The 21,649-nt window shown below is 40.6% G+C and overlaps 1 protein-coding gene across 1 annotated transcript in view; it reads right to left on the bottom strand.

Annotated features, from left to right (window-relative positions):
* Positions 1-2,683: 2,683 nt before the first annotated feature.
* Positions 2,684-21,649, bottom strand: part of LOC100252548 (potassium transporter 7) — a 62,521-nt gene continuing 43,555 nt past the window's right edge. Inside the window, exons 9-10 of the mRNA XM_002274543.5 lie at positions 3,941-4,463; positions 2,684-3,567 (exon numbers count right to left, since the gene is read on the bottom strand). Coding sequence (XP_002274579.1) covers positions 3,033-3,567; positions 3,941-4,463 — 1,058 coding nt within the window. The 3' untranslated portion in view covers positions 2,684-3,032. The remainder of the gene's footprint in view (positions 3,568-3,940; positions 4,464-21,649) is intronic.

The raw sequence follows: 21,649 nt of genomic DNA, 5'->3' as shown, positions 1-21,649 counted from the left end.
AGTGTAATACATTGAACAAAGTGGCTACATATTCAACCATACTCTTTGAGGTGGCTATGCCTTAGTGTAAGGTCATGCCACATCTCATGATCCATCATAATCTGAATAATCTTTGATCAATCTCAAGTATTGCCCACATGAGAGCTATTAAACACAATGCATGATGTCATGACCTCAGGGTGGACTTAAGACACAAGATGTAACGTAGGTTAGGGTGGTCATAAAGGTGCCTAAGTGACCTAGGGTGATCAGAAAAGTGCCTAAGTGACCTAAGGTGTGACTTAGTGGTCTTAAGTGATCAATAAGGTGCCTAAGTGACCTAGGGTGAGTGTGTGTAATTTGGAAGGTGCCTAAGTGACCTTGGGTGAGTGTGTGCAAGCTGGAAGGTGCCTAGGTGTGCCTAAGAAGTGTCTAAGTGAACCTAAGTGATCTAAGATGCATTTAAGTGACATAAAAAGTGTACCTAAACAAGCCTATGTATGCTATCCTAAAGGTATACCTAAAAGAGCTATCTTAAAAAAAGAAGAAAAAAGAAAATCTTAGATTTAACTCGGGGTTGCCAAAGGTCACAATGAGAGCAGATAAATCCCTTAACCAGAGTCTCCAAGGTGGCTCAAAAGGTAAGCTGTGTGAGTAGCAATGGGCCACCAAAGAACTCTTATAGAGTACTGAAAGAACAACTAAGACATGTGCCAAGAAGATAAAATGGAAGGTTTACACTTGTATGATTAATTAATCAATTAACAACTTTTTTGGGTTAGGTTAAGTGACCTAAACCTATGGTTGGCTTAAGTCACTTAAGCCTAGTAGGAAACATATAAATTTCCTTGTAGGGGTTAGGGTTTCTATGTCATGCTATTTTTATCCTACAGTCTAGAGAGAGAACCCTAACCTCTATCATTGAGATCTTTATCATCTTAGTGCCTAGATACAAGGAAGAGTCATCGGGTGAGAGATCAAGGTGTTTACAAGATCCATTACAACTTTAGAGTTATCTACATTGATTGGAATTGATTCAGGAACATCTACCTCAAAGGTATGTGACTTTATTTTCTAGATCTATGATTTTTGTGGTATCAATATTGATTTTTGAATACCTGGTTTTCCATTGAGATAGATTTAGAGAGCCTAGGCTAGATTTTCATGCACCTCATGAAATCCAAAGCATGGAAATAGAGTGATCCAAGTTCCCTACAAACCTTTCTTTCTTTTGGAACCCAAATAACTTTAGAATTTAAAGCAATATGAAAGGGTTTCTTGGAAGACAAGTGTTATTAATGTGAACATTTCTCTAAAAAAGTTTCAAATGGTAGATAAGATACTACTTAAGGCTTCTTTTAAAAAAGTCATTCTTGAAATACTTTTAGTTTTTGTGAGGCTTGTAACCTTTTTTGTGCCAAAAAATCACTTTTGGCTTGTCAAAATTATATTGAAAATCGTTTGCCTATTTGAAAATTTTAAGAGTGAAGCAACTAACCATTCATTTTTCTTTTCTAACACATCTCTTGCCCTTTTTCAAGAGAACTTTTAGACTTTTCACGAACTACACATTTTCTTTGAAATCATCAAGCTCTACTTGAAGTGAGAATATCTTCTTTTAAGAGGCATTTTTTAAAACCAAGTTTTTCTAAATCATCATGCAATTCTTCAAAGGCTCTTGTAAATCACTCATAATTTGTGGGGATTTTACTTTATCCCCCTTCTCTTCTATGGTTAGGACGCGCATGTTAACCATTTCATTCTTTTTATTAACCTATCAGGGCTCCTCATGGTAATTTCTAATTGGTTCACATTGTTAAACTATATTGTACTTATTTTTATCAATTGCGCAATGGAGATAACATACAACTCTAGAATTTAATTGAACCTTTATTTTTATCAAGTTCATTCCACTCATGGATTTGAAATGACCATTGCATTGTCAACTTTTATAGGAGTATGATGACCATTTTGATTAACTTCCCAAAGATCATAACCAATGGATTTTCAATACCAAGTTATTTTGTATTTTTAATAGCTATAGTCGCTCCTAGTGAAGAGTTGTCTATTGATTAAATAGTCTTCAATGAGGGATAAGTATGATCTCTATAAAGTTAAGTACTTAAACAAGGGACTTTGTTGTGATACCAATTGTACAATCCTTCTAATTAGCAAACTCTAAGTTATAAGAGTGAGAGTATGCAATCAATAAATGAAAAATGCCATATAGAAAGAGTAAATCAAATGCCAAGTATAATGTGGTTTGATGTAATCACATCTACATTCACAATCCTCAAGCTCATCCAAGCCCTAAAGTTGATCCACTAGAATGAGGATCCTTCGGGCCAAGGCTTCTTCCAAGTACAATTGGTTTCAAAGGGAACAACCAATCTTTACAAAGCTCTTCCATGTGAAAAGTCCTACTTAAAAAACAAGCACACAATACACTAGTAATAAATGAAGAACAATATAAGAATTTGCTTGAACAAGAAAGACTATAAGGGAAAGTAGAAAGTAATTTTTGCACACACCTTGATATTGAATACTAAGGAAATAATTTTTGCATATGAAGTACCTTTTAGGAGCACTTTTGTTCTATTAATGAATGTATTTTGCCTGTAAAAAAAAAAATGGAAAAGAAAAGGTTGTTTTGATATGAAGAATTGCATAAAAGTTGAAAAGATTTAGAATTAGTGGAAGGATGTGCTGAAATTCAAACTTTTAGAAACAGAATTATGACATAAAGAATCACATTCTCTGACTTTGAACCTGAAAATTACAAGAGCTTGTTCCATATGAGATGCCATCAACCCAAAGAAGAAAACACTACAAAACTTGTGAAATAATTAGGTGAGGAAATGTCAGAAGATTAGAGGATGCAAAAGGCCATCTATGAGGAACAATGCAACCATGGATGTGATGCATATTTTAACTGAAGAAATGTAAGATATTCCATCCATATCCCTCCCAAAGCCCAATCACCTCTGTTGTTGAACCTCTGCTGTCAAATTAAATAAAAACGTGCCTTATTTTTTTGGCAGCAAATTCAAACTTCAAACCATGTAAGTCATGCCCACCTGCATTAGATGCGAGTGGGGAACACTTAAGTTGGCAATGCCCCTCCTGCAGTTCTTTCTCAAGAAAGCATAGAAGTAATTTATCATCAACTTCTTAATGAACCAGGAATTCTTCTTTGCCCTGATATCTCCATGACCAAGAAGATAAACAACTCCAGATTCTTTGGCCTTGCGTATGAAGGACAGCTCCCTCTCAAGACTATGCTCTGTATCAGACACTGTTGGGTCCGAGGGAGGCTCTGGCCTCACCTCCTCTGAGGTGCTTGCTTCTGTTATGGGTCCCCTTGTGCCCTTGTACTCAGCCAGGAGAGGAACACCAAGTGAGTAGACGCTGCCATTGGGAGCTATAAGGACCCCTGAGGAGGACTCATCTTCAGAATCTGTATCACCATCCCCATCACTCTCCAGTGACCGTTCCTGGGCCTCACGTCGAATGAACTTCTCAAGGCTCTCTATTAGCAGCTGCTCAAATGTCTGATGATTCTCTTTGCGAACATCCTTGTAGCCATACCTGTCAACCACAGTGGAGCGATGGAACTTCAGTCCTGTGGTCTATCACAAAATAGGTTTAAAGGACTAGGCATATCAATATTACACTAGGGTTAGAGAATGAAAATTTGTAAGAAGATAATCTTGTTCTTGAGGAATGCTTCAATTGGTAACATGTCACTGAACTATTTTACAGGCTAAATAAAATATATATTTGGTGAAAATGAAGGCACAGTTTTTCTCCAACAACCCAACCCCCCAAAAAACAAAAAAATCAATGGCCTTTCACATATCATTCCACCAATTGGTGTCTATAGCAGGCATGATTGATGACAATGAATCTCATGCAATTCCACATATGTAACAAGGACAACTTGCAAGAATGAGACTGCTACCTGGCAATGCAGCGAAATATGTGGTAGCTTTTTGGGCAGACTCTGCGGAAAAGGAACCTTTCACTCTGAGGCACTACAGGAACTGGAACATACTTTATGCACACAAATATTATCATGGAATGAATTGCAGGGAGGGTGGTTAGGAAATGGCCAAATATTGCTGGTATTCCCTTCACCAGCTCATTATAAAGCAAACCAATCCCAGGAGCTCTGATTGTTCCCAGGTTGCAGCCTAGTTCTCGCATCAAATCCATTGAAAGCTTTTGCTTGACTTCAGTTTCATACTTGAGCTTACTTCCATAATTCCAGATGAACATAATAAAAAACATGACAATGGCAAAAACCAATATGATCCAACTCCCATCTCCCACACTCCATAAAACTGATGAGAAGAAAGTTAATTCCACCCCCAAGAACACAACCAGAAAACTGAGCACGATGATAATGTTTATCTGCCATATAAGAAGCATAACAATGGTTACTAAGATTGTTGTCATCATCATCACCCCAATTTCGGCAATGCCTGTAAAAGCAGAATCAGTATCAGAAAGTGCAATAGCTTCCACAAGTATCCACAAAGGAAGCAATATTCATTAATTCATTCAGAGATAGGAAGCATGTGATTGAATTCAAGTTCATATGTAGTCAGTGATATCATTTTCAGCAAATAGCAACATAAGAAAGGCTAGTCACTTTCAATACTATCCCCATATAACCAGATATATAGATGATAGCTAAGATTAATAGCACCTTGTCAAAAACAGGGGTGCAAACTCAGTGCACCTGGAGTACACACAGAGAGTGAAACATACACGCACACAACCGCACAAAAACCAGCACTGAGATAAAGCACCTATACAGCCTATCTATAACCCAAACCCTAAAGGAAATCCATCAGGGAGATCAAACCCACAAGGGAACCTAACCCAATCAAAAGGTGATCTCAGGAATAAGTCCTTAGGCATCTGATCGGGGTGCTCCTCTTCTCTGACAATTCTGCTGTTGCATTCCTTCCACATGTACACTCCACATTTTTTCCCATTCTTTTTGCATTCTTGTACCCTGCCAGGCTAAGAGTCTTAGGGAACACCCAATAATAGCCAAACAAAGCCAGCACAAGGTCCAAAAGCATTTGGACTTCGAGACAAATGGATTAGAGTATGACAAGCTGATTCCTCCTCACAGCTACATGGACAGTGTCTATCAGCCAACAGCCATCCCCTCTTCATAAGCTAATCAACTGTTAAAATCTTCTCCCAAACAGTTTCACAAGGAAAAAAACCCAACCCTCATGGGACCCCAGACCAGGCTTAGAAAGCATGAAATTCGTCACTGGAAACATTTCAGAAATCCAGCACAAAGAGAAGAACAGCAAGAATTGACAGAAAAGTTCCCATTCTTTGCTCCCCTACAAACTAGTTATTTTCATTGAACCTTAGATAGCCACTGAATGAATAAACTCAAAAAAAGTGCTACTTCCTCCAACTTCCATCATAAAAGCACCTACAAAAGCAAGGATTTCAGAAACCATACCCATCCCCCCCCCCCCCCCCCCCCCCCCCAATCCAAAGATGCCCTACTCTAGCATTTCTACTAGAAGCAATTCTAAACAAGGGGAAGTGATCTTTTGAAAACGATTCAGCACTCCACCTTCCTAACTAGAACTTGGTTTGAATCCCACTCCCAATGGAGATGCTACTCCTGTGCTAGAATTCACTCCACCCACTTCTAATACCTTCCAAAAGCCCCAGGTCAATGGCTCTCCTACCTGTTTGGAGCTCCATCCATCATCACTCCTGCCAAACTTGCCAAGTAACCTGTTTCCATAGGCAATTTACTCTACAGAAAACCTCCATATCCCTTTTGCAAGAAGGGCTTTGTTCAGAATTATAAGCCTTTTTAAACCAAGCCCTCCCTATTTCTTTTCCTTACAAACAATGTCCCAATTCATATGATGCATTTATTTTTTCATGAAAGTATACCCCCACTATAGGAATTCCCTTTGAATTTTTTCCAACTGATTTTTCAATACCTTGGGAATGACAAATAGAGAATAATAAAGTAGCAAGCTGGAAAGGGTACTCCTAATAAACCTCAGTCTGAGTTATTGCCATATTGTCATCACGGTTCCAAAATCAACCACCCTTCAGTTGTAAAAGAAGAAACAATATAATACTAATGATCAGTATTTATCATAAAAAAAATTTATTCTAAAAGTTCAGTGCCCTATCATGCATTGTATAATACTAATGATCCACTGATTGAAGCTTTTAACAAAACAATTAAAAAAGAACAGAAGATAATCTTACTTTCCTTAAAAGTACTTTTTCTCTTTTTCCATAAGTTTGACTTTCCTTGTTAAAATAAGAATCCTTCTCCATGCATTTATGAGGTGGACTTTCCATATTGATATAGGAATATGCTCTTTCCTTGTTGATATAGGAATCTGCTCTATATCTGTGTATAGTTCACTTATACTTTCAACATGATTATATGAAAATTTCTCTCTTTTACCATGGTATCAGAGCAGGCTCTGATACCCTAATCATCATCCTTAACCATTGCCACCATTATCCTATATTAGAAAATCCTGAGCTATCCCACTGGATGCTAACATTAGTGATCATGCTTTGGAAGCTTTGTTTCTGATCTCTACTGGTGCTGTCACCAACTTAATGTTGCAATTATTTATCTGATCAGATCTGGACCTTGTATTCTCTAGTACTCAATCTCTGGTATTTTCTAAACTATTTGTGATAATCTAATTTCTCTCTACATTTTGGCTGCTTCTGCACCTCCTGGGGCTGGTATTTCTATCACTGCTGTTAAATTTAATGATTCAAACTACATTCTTTGGTCGAAAGGAGTTGAAAATCTTTTTATGGCACAGGAGAAGTTAAGATTCCTGCATGATTCACCTTCTCCGATACATTGAAAAAATTATGATTCATGGTTAAAGGAAGATGCTAGAGCCATGACTTGGCTTTGGAATAGCATGGAGCCTCATATTGCCTTTACCCAACGTTCTTTAATACAACAAAGCAAATCTGGAATGCACCGAAACAAATGTTTGCACAAGATCAAAATGTATCCTGCATTTATCACTTGTATTTCACTATATTTTTATGTCAACAGGATGATAAATCACTTGGTGAATATTATGTGAATTTGGAAGGATTATGAGAACTCAATGTCTATCATCCTCTCACGAATAACATGGATGTGCTTTGTCGACCAAGAGAAGAATTCAGAATAGAAAAATTTCCAATCTGGTTTAAATCCTGTGTTTGAAAGTTCCAAGAATAACATTTTAGCAGATCAACTGCCTACACACAACAATGCATATTGCGTCCTTGAGAAAGTAGGCTATTCTTCATTTCAGCCCACAACACAATGTCCACAGGAAGCTGCTGCCTTAATATCTTCTGCTGGTCGTGAAGAGAGGAGTTGCTTCTTGATGTGGTCATGGACGTGGTAGAGACCGAGGAGATAGACATTGCACTAATTGTGGATGCAACAATCATGCATCTGAGAAGTGTTGGATGAAGTTTGGCAAACCAGCTTGGGCAAATCAAGCTTATTATGATCATGTGGATCAATCATCCGCTCCAATGGCTGCTAGCTCAACTAGTGCCCAGAGTTCCCTTGTGCCCACTTATGAGGAGTCGAATCATCTTCTGACTTCAGGTAACCAACCAACCAATGGTTTTTCATCTACTCCTACAGCTACAGTTGCATAATCACATACTCCAGATACTTTCTTATCCACATCTGATTCTACATCTTAGATTATTGACTCTAGAGCTTCCTCTCACATGATGGGTAGCTCATCTATTCAGTCATTTTTCTCCTTCTAAACAGTCCTCAGTTATCCTTGTCAATGGTTCCAAATCTCAAGTCTTAGATGAAGTGTTTCCTCCAATTGTTTGCCTCTTTCATCAGTTTTATATGTTCTGAATTTTACTAGTAATCTATATCTGTCAGTCAACTCACAAAAAGGCTTGACTGTTCAGTTACCTTTTTCTTTTTCTTTCTTTTTTTCCCCCTTGTTTTTGTGTATTTCAAGATCTTTGTAACAAGGAAGATGATCACTGGAGGGCATGAGTGGAATGGAGTATATCTTTTATCTACCATCTACTCAATATACACTCTCTTCATCCGTCTCTTCAACATAGTGGCATTTTGGATTAGGATACCTCCTCTGAGACTTTTCCAGATTTTAGGGTTTCTAGTTGATTCAAGTCTATCCTTCGATTGTGAGTCATGTCAAGTAAGGGAACACCATCAATATTCGTTTGCCCCTCAAGTCAATAAAGTTAGTCCTAAGTCGTTTTCTTAGTTCATTTTGATGTGTGGGTATCTTGCAAAATTCCCAATGTCAATGGTTTCAAATATTATGTGCCTTTTGTTGATACGACTACTCAAGAGTTACCTGGTTATACTTGTTAAAAGAGTGGTCAGAAGTCCTTTTGTATTCTAATAATTTTTCAATGAAACAAGAAATCAGTTTGGTTTATCTCTTAAAAGTATTTTGTTCTAACAATGCCTTGGGAGTTTTCTAATGCTTCTATTTCAGATTTTTGTACAAAAAATGGACTTGCTCACCAAACATCCAATACATATACCCCACAGTAGAATGGGGTAGCCGAGAGAAAAAATAGGCATCTCTTAGACATTGCAAGAACCATCATGTTCCACATGAAAGTTCCAATAAGATTCTGGGATGAAGCTATCTTTACTTTCTGTTATTTGATCAATAGGCTTCCTTCATCTCCGTTTTGAATTTTAGAATTCCATATTCTGTACTTTTCCCTGGTAAACCACCATTCTGTCTTACTCCACATGTGTTTGGTTGTGTGTACTTTGTTCATTCAGTTCACACTTCAGACAAATTCACTCCATGGTCAACAAAATGCATCTTGGATGCTCTAGGACTCAGAAAGGCTACAACTGCTATGACCCTATTTTAGGAAAATTTTATATTAGTGCAGATGCAACTTTTTTTGAGTCTACTCCTTTCTTTTCAGCCTCTGGATCAACTCTTGGTTCTGAATTATTTTCCCCTACTCCTATCCTTAATCCTGTAGTTTTTCTGCCAAAACTACTTCAAGTTAAAAGAGGAGAACATGACAGCAAGATAATCGGCAAAATAATATTACTCCAACCTTTCTTGGGGTTGAAGTTGTTTGTAGCAAAAGAGAAGTAGTTTTGTTCTAAAGGAAATATGTTAAAGGCCTCCGTAACTGAAATGGGTATGTTAGGGTCCAAACCTACAAATACTGTTATGGATCCCAACTTACAACTTGATGATGAGAGAAGTCCTAACTTTGAAGAAAAAAAGAGATATAGAAGCCTTGTGGATAAATTGATCTATCTAATGGTAACAAGGCCAGACATTACTTTTGCAATCAATACAACTAATCAATTTAGGCAGAGTCCAAGATAGATTCATTGGGGAGTAGCTTGTAGGATCCTCAGATATCTCAAATAGACAATTGGTATGGGTGGCCTATACAAGAAAGGTAAAAATTTGGATATAGTAAGCTACTCAGATGTTGATTGGGTAGGTCCTAAGTCTGATAGGAAGTCAACCAGTGGGTATTGCATTTATATTGGTGGAAACTTAATTAATTGGAGGAGTAGGAAGCAAATGCTGTAGCCAGGTCTAGTGCTGAGGCAGAATACCATGCGTGCAATGACTTATACTGCCTATGAGCTCATGTGGTTAAGAACCTATTGAGAGAGCTTGGTATTACAATTAGAACTCCTTTAGTAATGTATTGTGAGAACTAGGAAGCTACTTATACAACTAATAATCTGACTTTTCATGAGAGGACTAAACATATTGAGGTTAATTGTCACTTCTTTAGAGAAGTTATTATGAATGGAGAAATTGTCACTCCATATATAAAGTCAGAAGATCAAATTGGTGACCTCTTTACTAAAGCAGTGCACAAGAGCTCATTTCATCATCTTTGTTCCAAGCTGGGCATTAAGAATAATGATGAGATATCCTTTGAGAAAGTAAAACAAATACAGAAAAGAAAGAAACAAGAAATACAAGGACAATGAGCAAAAGCAAATAATTTCCTTTTTCTCCCATTACCCATGCTATCCGGCCCTAAACTCCCAACTGGCTTTAACTTTAAGCATGATCATCGAAATTTAACTTGAAGATACCTTATGGGATAGGAGATCAAGAGCCAATAATTTTCATTTTTCTAGTTGTGCAAGCAGCTTTCTAGTCCAAAGAGATAAAACAATGGAATGGCAAGAAAGCAAGGAACTTCTTGGTGTCTAACACCAAGTTAGATGTGAGAAATAAGATTTTATCCCATAATTCCTTCATAAATCTGATTATATTCTAGAAAACTCTCTGCATTCCACTCCAACCATAACACCCAAAGCACAAAAGACCACACACTTTCATTGATCTCTACCACCCCACTTCCCAACTGCTTTCAAAACCCTCAAAAGAAATAAATAGATAGTAGGGTTCCCAAAAGATTCTAGTTAAAATAAAGTCTTTCCCATTGTCATAAGCAAAAAAAATGATGAAACAAATAAATAGTCAAATAATTTCCCACTATACGTGAGATGCATGCATTGTGTAATCTTGTTTATCACTTATCTAAATTAATTTATTTCCTTTCGATTTCTAGGGTCCTAGTAGAAGTGGCCTCCAAGATTGAGAAATTCCACAGGGACTTTCTTTGGTTTGGATTTGTTGGAAAACCGAAACTGATATGGAAAGAAATAACTTTGTAAAGCTGTAAATTATTTATTAGTTGTCAATCTTTGTATTTTTAGGAAAGTAATTATTAGGAGTTATTTATTAGTTGTCAATCTTTGTATTTTTAGGAAAGTAATTGTTAGGAGTTATTCTTTCCTTCTAATCAGTGATTTAGTTTCCTAATTTGAAGGATTTGTATATGCTGTAAACTCTATAAAAGAATAATCTCAATGAAAGAAAATTATTCCCGTGAAACCCTATTCTTCAACTTGGTATCAGAGCTAGCAATTTGCTTGTCGAAATCCTCCTTCTTCCTCTCTTTCAATCCTTGTTCTCTGAAACCATGTTGGATATTTCAAACGAGTCCACTACTGTTCCTCAACCTTCTCTAAACAATCCCATCATCACTAATTCTTCAAAAATCAGTCCTACCACCTTGGAATCTCACTTTGTCCAAATCACCACGATTCGCTTGAATGGTGACAACTTTCTGAGATGGTCTCAATCAGTTCGGATGTACATCAGAGGACGTGGAAAGATGGGCTACCTGACAGGTGAAAAGAAGGCTCCTATAGTGGATGATCCGAACTATGCTATATGGGATGCTGAGAATTCCATGGTGATGACATGGCTTGTGAATTCTATGGAAGAAGACATTAGCTCTAATTACATGTGCTATCCAACAACACGAGCTTTGGGAGAATGTAAATCAGATGTATTCTGATTTAGGGAATCAATCATAGATCTTTGAATTAATCCTCAAACTTGGTGAGATACGACAAGGGGAGGACAACGTCACAAAGTACTTCAACTCCTTGAAGCGGATCTGACAAGACCTTGACCTCTTCAACACCTATGAGTGGAAATATGCCGAGGATGGACTTCATCATAAGAAGACCATGGAAGACAATCGGATCTTCAAGTTCTTGGCTGGCCTTAATGTCGAGTTTGATGAGGTAAGGGGGAGAATCATTGGAAGACAACCCATGCCTTCAATTGGTGAAGTTTTTTTAGAAGTTAGAAGAGAAGAGAGTCGGAGGAATGTGCTGCTGGGCAAGAAGGGACCTAGAGTTGCTATTGAAGGTTCAACCTTGGTTACCACGAGTGGAGGCTATAATAAAGCTGCTGCGTTTCAGCGCAAATCAGATGAAGGACCACGGGTTTGGTGTGATTTTTGCAACAAACCTCGCCATATTCGTGAGAATTGTTGGAAAATCCATGGGAAACCTGCAAATTGGAAAGGAAAAACAGGTGACAAACCAGGCTGAGCCATTTTTCCTACTGCTAATGAGGCTGAGACCAACCCCTTCACCGCTGAGCAAATGGAGCATCTTCTTGCACTGCTGAAATCCAACTTGACATCCGATACTTCTAGTGTTTCTTTGGCACACACAGGTAATGAATTATATGCTCTATCTTGTCGTTTTAAATCTACTCCATGGATGATCGATTTTGGAGCATCCGACCACATGGCCAATTCCTCAAACATGTTTGAATCCTATTCACCGTGTCCTGGAAATAAAAAAGTTCGGATAGCTGATGGTAGTTTCTCACCTATTGCAGGAAAAGGTCTAATAAAAATCTCTGAGGGAATAGATTTTAAATCTATTCTCCATGTTCCTAAACTTACTTGTAATCTCTTGTCTATTAGCAAATTATCTAGAGATTCTAATTGTTGTGTTATCTTCTATGAATCCCATTGTATTTTTCAGGACCAGAGCTTGGGGAAGACAATTGGCAGTGCTAGGATGATCAATGGTCTCTATTATTTCGAGGATAATTTACCTAGTAATAAAATTGCTCAAGGACTAAGTAGTATTAGTTGTCTTTCTGTTCGTGATCAAATAATGGTTTGGCATTGTAGATTAGGCCATCCTAGTTTCTCTTATTTAAAGCATTTATTTCCAGTGTTATTTCAAAAGGTTGATCCTTTATCATTTCAATGTAAAAGTTGTTTATTGGCAAAGAGCTAACGAAAAACTTACATTCCAAAACCCTACTATGCACCAAAACCATTTTATCTTTTTCACAGTGATGTTTAGGGACCTTCAAAAGTAACCACAATTTCAGGAAAAAAATGGTTTATGACCTTTATAGACGACCATCCACGTCTTTGTTGGGTATATTTAATGAGGGAAAAATTTGAAGTCAAAAGGATTTTTAAAGAATTTTACAGAATGATTGAAAACCAATTTCAAACAAAAATCAGTATTTTGAGATCTGATAATGGGACTGAGTACTTTAATAAAGTTTTGGAAACCTTTTCAAACGAGAAAGGAATTTTACATCAATCCTCGTGTTCTGATACCCCTGAACAGAATGGAATAGCTGAACGTAAAAATAAACACTTGTTAGAAGTAGCACGGGCTATGATGTTTTAAATGAATATTCCAAAATACTTATGGGGGGGGATGCCATACTAACTGCTTCATATCTAATCAACAGGATGCCTACAAAAATTTTGCAGTATACCACTCCTTTGGAGTGCTTGAAAAAGGTATTTCCAGAATCTCGAATTAATTCTGAATTACCCTTGAAAATATTTGGTTGCACTGCATATGTACACATTCCAAAAAGGTCAAGATCTAAGTTAGACCCAAGAGTAGAAAAATGTGTTTTTGTAGGATATACTCCTAATAAAAAGGGTTACAAATGTTTTAATCCCCTTACAAAACGTTTTTACACAACTATGGATGTTTCCTTTATGGAAAATGTCCCATATTTTACCAAAAATTTACTTAAGGGGGAGAAATTAGTGGAACCAAATTTTTGGAAAATTGTTGAACCTTTGCCTAGTGTAATTCTTAATATCTCCCTTGAAAAATAAAATAAGGAAACTAATCCTACTGAATCCGAATCTGAAATTGGTCTGTCAGAAGAAGAAATACTACGAATGAAAAAAAATAGAAAGAATCTTAAGCCTGTGGTTTATTCAAGAAAAAAAGTCCCTGGAAGAAGTAAAGACCAGCCGACCATCCCAACACATGGTCAACCGAAAGCCCTGGGCAATGTGTCACAGGATGATTCAAATGAGCCTCCCCATGGGCTTATATAGAGCCAAGAAGCTTCTGGAGACTCCTAGAGTGGGAAGACTGTGGAAGGTTCTAGAGATGCACTTAGGCAAGTCAAGACGCTTGATCTTGCTAGGCTAAGACGCTCACGACTCGAAAGCTTAAGAAGCTTAGTAGACAACTCTTTAAAGAATGGAAACTCTTATTAACTCAAGGAAGCCTTTACAAGTGCTTGGAAGCTCACTTGCTTGGTGCCTTGGCCAAATGAGGCCCTCACCTATTTATAGGCACCAATGGAACTCTTTGGAACCTTGGAGGGTTCCTTACAATTCAAGAATATTCTAGAATGTCCTACATCATTCTATGTATAAGCCTATGTACAAGAGACCTCTAGAATTCTCTAAAAAGCCCTGGACTCCTCTTATGCTTTCCACCATAGTGTAGAGTTGTGTGGAATCTCCAGGCAGCACGAGCTTAGTGAACGACTAAGTTCGTGACAAGTGGTATCAGAGCGCGGTTACGAAGTGGGCATAGCAAAGGAAGCATGTCAGGCTCTAACGTGGAGGAGACTAGCGAGCAAACTCGTGGAAGGGAGATGGAGCATACTACACGGGGCAGAGGCAGGAAGGATAGGTCTCGTGACGCCTTAGCCAACATGGAGGCAAGGCTAGCCAAGGTGGAGCTAGCCATGGCGGACACCTGGGAAGGGGTGGACTTGGTCAAGCAAGGCATGGAGAAGGGCTTAAAGGATCTAAGGGAGCAGATCCAAGACCTTTGCGAGGGGGTGCTAGGCTCACAAGTTCAACCGGTGTCACACGAGGAGTTCATGTCCTTCCAAGATAAGGTCATGAGCATGTTCGCTAGTGTAGAGTCAAGGATGGAGGCCTTGGCTACGCACATGGAGACCCGAGACCAAGAGATTCGTCAAGAGCTGGCCATCTACAAGACTGCGGTATCAGCACGAGTCATGGCCACTCATGAGGCACCAAGGGTGGAGGTGCCCAAGCCACACACGTTTAGTGGCAAGAGGGATGCTAAGGAGCTGGATAACTTCTTGTGGTACATGGAGCACTACTTTGAGGCCATCGCACTGACGGATGAAGCCACTAAGGTACGCACCGCGACCCTGTACCTCATTGATAATGCTACTCTATGGTGGCGTCGACGGTTTGCCGACATAGAGAAAGGGACGTGCACCATAGACACATGGGATGCCTTTAAGAGAGAAATCAAAAGGCAATTCTATCCCGAAAATGTGGCTTACCTAGCAAGGAAGAGTATGAAGCGTCTCAAGCACATGGGCTTGATCCGTGAGTATGTCAAGGAGTTCTCTATGCTTATGCTTGAGATACCCAACATGTCCGAGGAGGAGCTACTATTTAACTTCATGGACAACTTGCAAAGCTGGGCTGAGCAAGAATTGAGGAGACGTGGTGTCTAAGACCTAGCCACGGCCATGGCAGTAGCAAAGTCCTTGGTAGATTATAGAAGGGGAGACTCCTTCAAGCCCAAGCCACCATCCAAGGGTAACCAATCCAAAGGTGGGGGAGACAAGGGATCACGCGGCTACGCTTCTAAGGAAGGATCAAGCAAAGGCCCTAGTGGCAAGGATGGCAAAGACAAGGATAAGCGGAAGGAGTTCACGCCCAGGACCAATTGCTTCCTATGTGATGGTCCACACTGGGCGCGGGACTGTCCCAAGAGGAAAGCCCTAAATGCTATGATTGAGGAAAAGGAGAAGGAGGGTGATGCTCAGGTGGGGTCATTGCAACTCCTAAACACCCTCAAGGCCAAGCCGATGCCTAAGACGCCTCAAATCAAAGGGCTAATGTACGTAGAGGCCCTTGTGAATGGGAAGGCCACCAAGGCCCTGGTGGACACTGGTGCCACTCATAACTTTGTCTCGGAGGATGAGGCAAGGAGACTAGAACTCCAAGCATCCAAGGAAGAAGGATGGCTCAAGGCAGTCAATTCAGCTGCCAAGCCATCACATGGAGTAGCTCATGGGGTGACTATGCACATTGGCTCATGGGAAGGAAGGGTCGACTTCACAGTGGCACCCATGGATGACTCCAAGATGGTACTAGGGATGGACTTCCTACAGAAGGTCAAGGTCGTGCCACTACCGTTCCTACGCTCAATGGCAATCCTAGAGGAGGAGAAGCCATGCATGGTCCCTACAGTCACCGAAGGTACGCTCAAGACCCCTATGCTATCAGCTATGTAAGTTAAAAAGGGGTTAAAGAGGAAAGAGGTGACCTACCTCGCCACCCTAAAGGAAGAAAGGAATGATGGGTCGGGAGAACCCATGCCAAAGGAAATCAAGGGAGTCCTTGATAAGTTCAAGGACGTGATGCCGCTTGAGTTGCCCAAGCGACTTCCTCCTAGGAGAGAGAAAGACCATAAGATCGAGTTGGAGCTAAGAGCCAAGCCCCCTGCTATGGGGCCATATAGGATGGCACCGCCTGAGTTGGAGGAGCTAAGGAGACAACTTAAGGAGTTGCTAGACGCGGTGTTCATCCAACCATCCAAGGCTCCCTATGGCGCGCCGGTTCTGTTTCAGAAGAAGCACGATGGGTCCCTACGGATGTGCATAGACTACCGGGCACTCAACAAGGTGACGGTAAAGAACAAGTATCCTATTCCGCTCATCGCTGACTTGTTCGATCAACTTGGTAGGGCAAGGTATTTCACGAAGATAGACCTAAGGTCGGGCTACTACCAAGTAAGGATTGCGGAGGGGGACGAGCCGAAGACTACATGTGTGACTAGGTACGACTCATACAAATTCTTAGTGATGCCTTTCGGACTCACTAATGCCTTAGCAACGTTCTGCACCCTCATGAACAAGATCTTCCACCCATACTTAGACAAGTTCGTGATGGTGTACTTGGATGACATAGTCATCTACAGTAACACCTTGAAGGAGCAAGTAGAGCATTTAAGGAAGGTCTTCAAGATCCTAAGGCAGAACGAGTTATATGTGAAGATGGAGAAGTTTTCATTTGCTAAGAAGGAAAGTGAGCTTCCTAGGACATCGCATCAGAGATGGCAAGCTGATGATGGATGATAGTAAGGTGAAAGCTATCCAAGAATGGGATCCACCAACCAAGGTACCTCAACTCAGATCTTTCCTTGGTTTAGTTAATTACTACCGGCGGTTCATAAAAGGTTATTCGGCAAGGGCAGCTCCACTCACTGATCTTCTTAAGAAGAATAAGGCATGAGAATGGGACGAAAGGTGCCAACAAGCCTTTAAAGATCTTGAGAGGGCTGTGACTGAGGAGCCGGTGTTGGCACTACCCGACCACACCAAGGTTTTTGAGGTACACACAGATGCCTCAGACTTCGCTATTGGGGGAGTCCTTATGCAAGAAAGGCACCCAATCGCATTTGAGAGTCGCAAGCTAAACGACACGGAGAGGCGTTACACGGTGCAAGAAAAGGAGATGACCGCCATCGTCCACTGCTTGCGCACTTGGAGGCATTATCTTCTGGGGTCTCACTTCATAGTGAAGATCGACAATGTTGCCACTAGCTACTTCCAAACACAGAAGAAGCTAAGTCCTAAACAAGCTAGGTGGCAAGACTTCCTGGCCGAGTTCGACTATACGTTGGAGTATAAGCCAGGAAGTGCTAATCATGTGGCCGACGCCCTAAGCTGCAAAGCGGAGCTAGTGTCCATGACGAGTTAGCCCCAAGGAGACATAATGAATCTTCTAAGGAAGGGACTGCAACATGATCCAGTGGCTAAGAGTCTCATCGCTTTGGCTCATGAAGGGAAGACTAAGCGGTTTTGGGTGGAGGACGGCCTACTCTACACTAAGGGGAGACGACTCTACGTGCCCAAGTGGGGGAACATAAGACGGAATATGATAAAGGAGTGCCATGACACCAAGTGGGCTGGGCACCCTAGACAACGACGCACGAGGACACTACTTGAGTCGGCTTATTACTAGCCTCAAATACGGGATGAGGTTGAGGCCTATGTGAGGACTTGTCTTGTGTGCCAACAAGACAAGGTGGAGCAACGACAACCTAGAGGCCTGTTGGAGCCACTACCTATAGCAGAGCGCCCATGGGACAACGTCACCATGGACTTCATCATCGGGCGACCCAAGTTGGAGGATAGTGGCTCTATCATAGTAGTAGTGGACAGGTTCTCTAAGTATTTTTTTTTTTTTGATAAGTAAATGAATTTCATTAAAAAAAGGGGAGAGATGCTAAAATAGCGACTCTAAGTATACAAAACCTATACACCCGCCATCAAAGGCCAAAAGACAAAAAACCGATTGCCACAAGCCTTCATGGTAGTCAAGTATGCAACCTTCATAGTAGCCCCGACTGACTGCACTGCGGAAGAGACGGCGAGGCTATTCCTAAAGCACGTAGTCAAGTATTGGGGGTTGCCTAAGTTCATCATCAGTGATCGCGATCTACGTTTCACTAGGAAGTTTTGGATGGAGCTCTTTAAACTTATGGGCTCGGAGCTTCACTTCTCCACAAGCTTTCACCCACAGACGGATGGGCAAACAGAGAGGGTGAACGCCTTACTGGAGCTCTACCTAAGGCACTTCGTGAGCGCCAACCAGAAAGATTGGGCCAAGTTGCTAGACATAGCCCAGTTCTCATACAACCTACAAAGGAGCGAGGCAACCAATAAGAGCCCGTTCGAGCTAGCCACAGGGCAGCAACTGTTAACTCCTCACACTCTAACGATAGGCTATACGGGGAGAAGTCCAGCGACTTTCAAGTTCGCGAAAGGGTGGCACGAGCAAGCTGACATAGCACGCTCATACTTGGACAAGGCCGCTAAGAAAATGAAGAAGTGGGCTGATAAGAAGCGACGTCACACGGAGTACAAGGTCGGAGACATGGTGCTTGTCAAGCTCCTTTCTCAACAATTCAAATCCCTAAGGCCGGTGCATAAGGGCCTTGTGAGAAGGTATGAAGGACCATTCCCCATACTTGGGAAGGTCGGCAAGGTGTCTTATAGAGTTGAGCTACCACCGAGGTTAAAGATCCATCCTGTCTTCCACGTAAGTTACTTGAAACCCTATCATGAAGACAAGGATGATCCGAGCCGAGGGTTGTCTAAGAGGGCACCTACAGTGGTCGTGACCTCCTAAGACAAGGAAGTGGAACACATCATTGCAGACTGAGTCATTAGGAGACGAAGTGTACCTCCTGCTATGGAATACTTAGTGAAATGGAAGGGACTACCAAAGAGCGAGGCTAACTGGGAGCCAGCAGATGCCCTATGGCAGTTCCAGGAGCAGATTGAGTGGTTCCGGGCAAAAGGCGCGATGAGGATGTCTGCGGCTTAGCTGGGGAAGAGTGTCACAGGATGATTCAAATGAGCCTCCCCATGGGCTTATATAGAGCCAGGAAGCTTCTGGAAACTCCTAGAGTGGGAAGAGTGTGGAAGGTTCTAAAGATGCCTGGAGAAATCCACACAACTCTACACTATGGTGGAAAGCATAAGAGGAGTCCAGGGCTTTCTAGAGAATTCTAGAGGTCTCTTGTACATAGGCTTGTACATAGAATGATGTAGGACATTCTAGAATATTCTTGAATTGTAAGGAACCCTCCAAGGTTCCAAAGAGTACCATTGGTGCCTATAAATAGGTGAGGGCCTCATTTGGCCAAGGCACCAAGCAAGTGAGCTTCCAAGCACTTGTAAAGGCTTCCTTGAGTTAATAAGAGCTTCCATTCTTTAAAGAGTTGCCTACTAAGCTTCTTAAGCTTTCGAGTCGTGAGCGTCTTAGCTTAGCAAGCTAAGCATTGGGAGCAAGGCTGACTTACCAAGATCAAGCGTCTTAACTTGCCTAAGTGCCGCACGAGCTTAGTGAATGACTAAGTCCGTGACAAATGGCTCTCTAAATGTCTTAGGTAACCCTCCTTTTATTCCTACTCATATACATGCTTCTTCTTCTTCTGTTACTGATCTAAGTTTACCATCACTTTGGTCCAAGTCCAGAAATATCTGCACCCGAACCCGGTTTAGGATTAGCCCCAATTGTTCTTGCATAGGACCTTGACCTTGATCTCCCTATTGCTCTTAGAAAGGGAACCCGAGCTTGCACTAAACATCCCATTGCCAAATATATCTCCTATAGTAACCTTTCTGACAACTATAGAACATTCACTACAAATATTTCAAAGTTTGTGGTACCTAGAAATATTCAAGAAGCACTAGATGAACCGAGTTGGAAATTGGCAGTGTTTGAGGAAATGAATGCCTTAAAAAAGAATGGCACTTGGGAGGTTGTAGATTTACCAAGGGAAAAAAAAGGTGTAGGGTGCAAATGGGTGTTTACAATAAAGAGTAAAGCAGATGGAAGTGTTGAGAGATACAAAGCCAGACTTGTGGTAAAGGGTTTTACTCAAAACTATGGGATAGACTACCAAGAGACTTTCGCCCCCGTAGCTAAAATAAACTCGATTAGAGTTTTGTTGTCCCTTGCAGTAAATTCCAATTGGCCCTTACACCAATTGGATGTTAAAAATGTCTTTCTTAATGGAGACCTAGAGGAGGAAGTGTTCATGAGTCCTCCACTAGGTTTTGAAGAAAGTTTTGGAGTTGGGAAAGTGTGCAAATTGAAGAAGTCCTTATACGGACTTAACCAGTCGCCTAGAGCTTGGTTTGAGCGCTTTGGCAAAGTAATATAGCATTATGGATATACTCAAAGTCAAGCTGATCACACGATGTTCTACAAACATTCAAATGAAGGTAAAGTAGTCATCTTAATTGTGTATGTTGACGATATTGTGTTAACTGGCGATGATTGCAATGAACTAGAGAAGTTGAAGGGGAAACTTGCTGAGGAATTTGAGATTAAGGACCTGGGGGCATTAAAATACTTTCTTGGGATGGAGTTTGCTAGGTCCAAAGAAGGTATCTTTGTAAATCAACGGAAGTATGTTCTTGATCTTCTTGATGAGACAGGTATGTTAGGATGTAAGCCTGCTGAAACACCTATAGAGCTTAATGTAAAACTGCAGTCTACAAAAGCCAAGAATGTGAAGGACCGGGATCGTTATCAGAGACTTGTTGGGAGATTGATTTACCTATCCCATACACGCCTTGACATAGCATTCTCAGTGAGTATGGTTAGTCAGTTTATGCATGCGCTTGGACTAGAGCATTTTGAAGTTGTTTACAGGATTCTAAGGTATCTAAAGGGGACACCAAGTAGAGGTCTTCTATTCAAGTCACGACGACACCTATAAATTGAAACCTACATCGATGCAGACTGAGCTGGAAGCATAGTGGATCGAAGGTCCACCTCTGGGTATTGTTCATTTGTAAGTGGCAACTTGGTTACGTGGCGAAGTAAAAAACAGAACGTGGTTGCTAGAAGTAGTGCTGAGGTTGAGTTTAGAGCTGTACCTCATGGTATTTGTGAGATTATGTGGATAAGAAGATTACTGGAAGAGTTAAAGATGACAAGTTCATCTCTTATGAAGTTGTATTGTGACAACAAGGCAGCAATTTAAGTAGCTCACAATCCGGTTCTCCATGACCACACCAAACATGTGGAAGTGGACAAGCATTTCATTAAAGAGAAGATAGACAACGGATTGGTCTGTATGACCTATATCCCTACTGAGGAACAAGTGGCTAATGTCTTCACCAAAGGACTACACAAGAGGCAATTCGATTTTCTAGTTGGCAAGCTGGTTATGGAAGATATCTTTAAGCCAGCTTGAGGGGGAGTGTTGGAAAACTGAAACTGATATGGAAAGAAATAACTTTGTAAAGCTGCAAATTATTTATTAGTTGTCAATCTTTGTATTTTTAGGAAAGTAATTGTTAGGAGTTATTCTTTCCTTTTAATCAGTGATTTAGTTTCCTAATTCGAAGGATTTGTATATGCTGTAAACTCTATAAAAGAATAATCTTAATGAAAGAAAATTATTCCCATGAAACCCTATTCTTCAACTAGATTCAAGGAAGGAAAG

The sequence above is a fragment of the Vitis vinifera genome, chromosome 12 (assembly GCF_030704535.1).
Source record: "Vitis vinifera cultivar Pinot Noir 40024 chromosome 12, ASM3070453v1".
Classification (NCBI taxonomy): Eukaryota; Viridiplantae; Streptophyta; class Magnoliopsida; order Vitales; family Vitaceae; genus Vitis; species Vitis vinifera.
The sequence above is the reverse complement of the archived record's forward strand: the minus strand, read 5'-3'. Positions and strand labels throughout refer to the sequence as shown.